Raw genomic sequence first — 3,855 nt, forward strand, 5'->3', positions numbered from 1 at the left:
CGTGGAGCCACTCCTTTCACTCTCTTCTTTGGCATTACAACTTTTAACTATTAACTATTTTATTATTCTCAAATATTAATTACTGTATCAATATTGATTATTGTTTCAATTTTTATCAGCACGAATCATACCTATTTATCACAATTGGAACTCTTCATCTCTTCATGTTTTCATGTGTTATAGAGAAACAGAGTCTTTATAACTTTACAAGAGGATTACAGCCTTAAGATCAAGGTATCTCCTTATCCCTCCTGTCTGGGATCTAACTGTTCCTTTACTGACTTTGATGTTTTTATGTTGCTTTTTACATGCTTGTATGTAGTTCCTTTCTCTCACTCAAGGGAGGACTGAAGGACTGAACGAGTTAATATCTTGCTGAAGGCTTGCAGATGGTCAGACGGGGCTCGGTGTTTTGGGGAGTTGGGACCAGAGGGGAGGAGTTGATGGGCGAACATCTAGCCCTGGCCAGGGGCTGTTCCTGGGGCCCGGCTCGGGCCATGGGGCTCAGGCTAAGGCAGAGGTGAGGCTGAGCAAGATGTCAGAGTCACGGCTCAGCTCAGCATCGGCTCTGCGGCCTGCCCTGCCCTGCCTGAGGCCGACAGGCGAGGCTGGGCCGGGGCAGCCCCGGGAAGGGGGCGGCTCCACGGCAGGGCCGCCCAGCTGGGATACCTCTGTACCCAGCACAAGAGAAAGAGCTTTCCCGAGATTCTCCATCTTTAATGTGTGTTTTTCACAGAGGCGTACACAGCTTTCCCAGTCGCTCGACAGATTGAGCATTCAACAGAAACTGACGCCACTTCTGTAAACACCTCCCGTGCAAAACCACCACACAGCCCAATGAGGGGGCCCTGATGAAGGTGGAAGAGAAGAGTCTGACCTGGTTTCCTCTGGCAGCCTGGAGAACTTGCCTGCAGTGCACTGCCCTCAGCTGCCAGGCTCCAGCTGCTGTCCCTGGGCCGGGATCTGCAGGAGGTTCCCTGGAATGGTCAATCCTGAACTTGTACCCTATATTTCCGGGAGTGGGTCCTTAGGACCCTGCACAAAAAATGTGCTGCTAAACTTTGATTTCTTGTTCAAATCTAGTTTTCCCACTTGTATACCATAATTTGGCACTGGACATTCACCTCACAGCTTCCAAGAGGATTAATGCAATAATAAATTCAGTGTGAGCTGGTGCACTGACACACAGCAGAGGGATGGTTTAGAATTTCAGCAATGAAATTTCTTCTGAGAATGAATGCTGCTCTCATGGCTTTAATCCTTAGAAAGTTGCAGGTTGCATCTGAGTCATCCTCTATACTCCATTGGGACTCACACAGCAGCCTACAGTGGATTCCAAGATGGTTCCTACCCAGGCTGACATGTGCCTCAGGGATCTGGGATGCTCCTCCTGCAAACTGCTGGCCCTGGGACCAGAACTGTCACCTCTCTTCCCTGCTGACACCGTGTTTGTGTCCCCAGCTATGGAATCTCACATCCCCTCACCAGCCCAATCCTTTCAAAGGCAAACACTTCATGATCCAAGAGCTGATGGGGCTCCAGGAGAGGTGGAGAGGGACTTTGGACAAGGGCATGGAGTGACAGGACAAGGGGGAATGGCTTCCCACTGACAGAGGGTGGGGTCAGATTGGATATTGGTAAGAAATCTCTCCTTGAGGGTGGCAAGGCCCTGGCACAGGTTGCTCAGAAAGGCTATGGCCGTCCCTTGATCCCTGAAAGTGTCCAAAGCCAAGCTGGATGGAGTTTGGAGAGACCTGGCATAGTGGAAGGTGTCCCTGCTGGCAGAGAGACAGTCTGGGATCAGACAACCACAAAAACAACCCCAAGTGTTCCCAGGACTGAGGAGGAGCAGGAGCAGCTCTGGTGAAGGGCTGGCTGGGAGCTCACAGCACCCTGGTCACTGATAGCTTTCACTGCATCATCAAGGGGATTGGCAGTAATCAGGGTGGGCTCCAATTGCTGATAGCCTGGCTGCAAGCAACTGAGTGCTGTTCTTCCCTTGGGCTCTGTGAGCCTGCATTGGAATGACAAAAATGGGAATTCTTGCCTCAGTTGTCCTTCCTTGGGCCCAGGGAAGATTTTGGCAATGGCTCTGGAGCTCTTCCCAGAATGGGAGCTGTTTCTGACAAGCAGCCAGATGCTTCACCAGCACTGCCGGCACTGCCAGCAGCATTCCAGTGCCACCAGCATCCCCTGCATCCCTCTGCTGCTGGAGGGACATTGACACCTCTGACAAGAAAATAAGGAATAGTAGAGAGAAAGTGAATGGAGTATGGGAAATTTGGCAGGGAAGGAGTATTTCTAATGAGAAGGAAACGAGGAGCCATTTGCAAATTCTTCAGGTGGACTGTTGACAGAAGCCAATTCCTTTGTGGCAAAGAAAAAAAAATTAAGATAAATATCTCAGAGGGAGTGGAGCTGTGACATAGCCAAAGTTGTAAAATAACTTCCACCTGCCCTATGACCCAACCAAGCCTTGGGGAGCAGCACCAGGACAGAGTACAGACAGGAGCCAGCAGGACGGGAATGGGGAGCTCCTGGTGACCTGGGCACTTTCTCCTTCATGTCCCTGACCTGGCAGGAGCCGCTTTAGGACATGGATCCCAAAGGAGCAAGAGGGACCAGGAAGCGCCGCTGATCTGCACAGAGCCCTTTGCCTGCTGCTGCCCCACAGGGAACAGGTCAGTGGAATGTTTGCCTTCCTCCCTACCCCACCTTCCTCTCCTGCAGCAGCTGCTCTGTTCCTGACACCCACTCCCGCTGACCCCAGTGCCTCCTCCAGCTCCCCCCTCCTTTGCCCTGAGATTATCTTCCACATTCCCTGCTGAACAGCCCACCCCTCCCAACTCACTCCTCCCCACTGAATCCTTCCCACTGCAGGGAGCTGCTGAGGAGCCACATGCTCCATCCCTGGATTCTCCAAGCACTCACTGCCCAGCCACTCTGACCACAGCCAGGGGCCACATCCCACTGCCTGCCCAGCGTCCATCCATGGAGGTGACCACCGTGTCCCCATCTCCTGCCTCACCCACTGAAGGAGATGATCTGTGTGCAACAGATGTCACCACCGTGGCCATACACAGTGTGACACTGCTCATCTGCCTCTGTGGGCTGGCCGGGAATGGGGCTGTGCTCTGGCTCCTCAGACTGAAAACCTGCAACCTTGGCATCTTTGACCTGGCTTTCACTGACTTCCTCTTCCTCTTCTTTGCGGTCCCCTCTGCGCTCCTCTTCCTGGTGGAGGATGTGTCCTGCCCTCCTATCCTGCCCTTGATGTACCTGGACATCCTTTTCCAGCTCTCAGTGGTCTCCACCTACAGGGTGCTCTGGATGATGCAGAACACCTTTATGTGGTACAAGCTCTGCTGGCTCTGCTGCTGCTGGAAGCCTTCTCTGCGCCTGGTGTGGCTGGTGCTTATTTTCCAATTCTGTGCCTTCTTCGCTCTGTTTGTTGTCATTCCCACAGTGACATTCCTGTGCCCATCACATGAGCAGCAGCACTGCCGGGCAGCTCTCATCTCCATGTACACCCTCATCCTTCTCCTCGTCGTTGCACCCGTGTTCATTTCCAGCACAGTCAGCTTCATTAACGCCAGGCAGAGCTCCCAGCAGAGGTACGCCATCATTATCTTCCTCATTGTGCTCCTCAATCTCATCCTCAACCTGTGCGATTTCCTGCAGCAGCTCGGTTACATCACTGTGTCCTCACAAGTTGTTTTCCTGCTCACCTGCATCCACAGCAGCATCAAACCCTTCATCTATTTCTTGGTGGGGAGGTGCTGGAGGCCCTGCTCCATGGACCCCCTCCAGCTCTCCCTTCAGAGGGTCTTTGAGGAGGCAGAACAGCGTCTTTGA

General features: G+C 52.6%; 1 protein-coding gene across 1 annotated transcript; it reads left to right on the plus strand.

Annotated features, from left to right (window-relative positions):
* Positions 1-2,991: 2,991 nt before the first annotated feature.
* Positions 2,992-3,855, plus strand: LOC132075031 (mas-related G-protein coupled receptor member H-like). The gene has a single exon (XM_059475168.1). The coding sequence runs from the start codon at positions 2,992-2,994 to the stop codon at positions 3,853-3,855; it is 864 nt and encodes a 287-aa protein (XP_059331151.1).

This window comes from Ammospiza nelsoni, chromosome 6 (genome assembly GCF_027579445.1).
Source record: "Ammospiza nelsoni isolate bAmmNel1 chromosome 6, bAmmNel1.pri, whole genome shotgun sequence".
Taxonomy (NCBI): domain Eukaryota; kingdom Metazoa; phylum Chordata; class Aves; order Passeriformes; family Passerellidae; genus Ammospiza; species Ammospiza nelsoni.

Coding starts and splice junctions, on each gene's coding strand:
- LOC132075031 (XM_059475168.1), top strand. CDS start 2,992: ATGGAGGTGACCACCGTGTCCCCATCTCCTGCCTCACCCACTGAAGGA.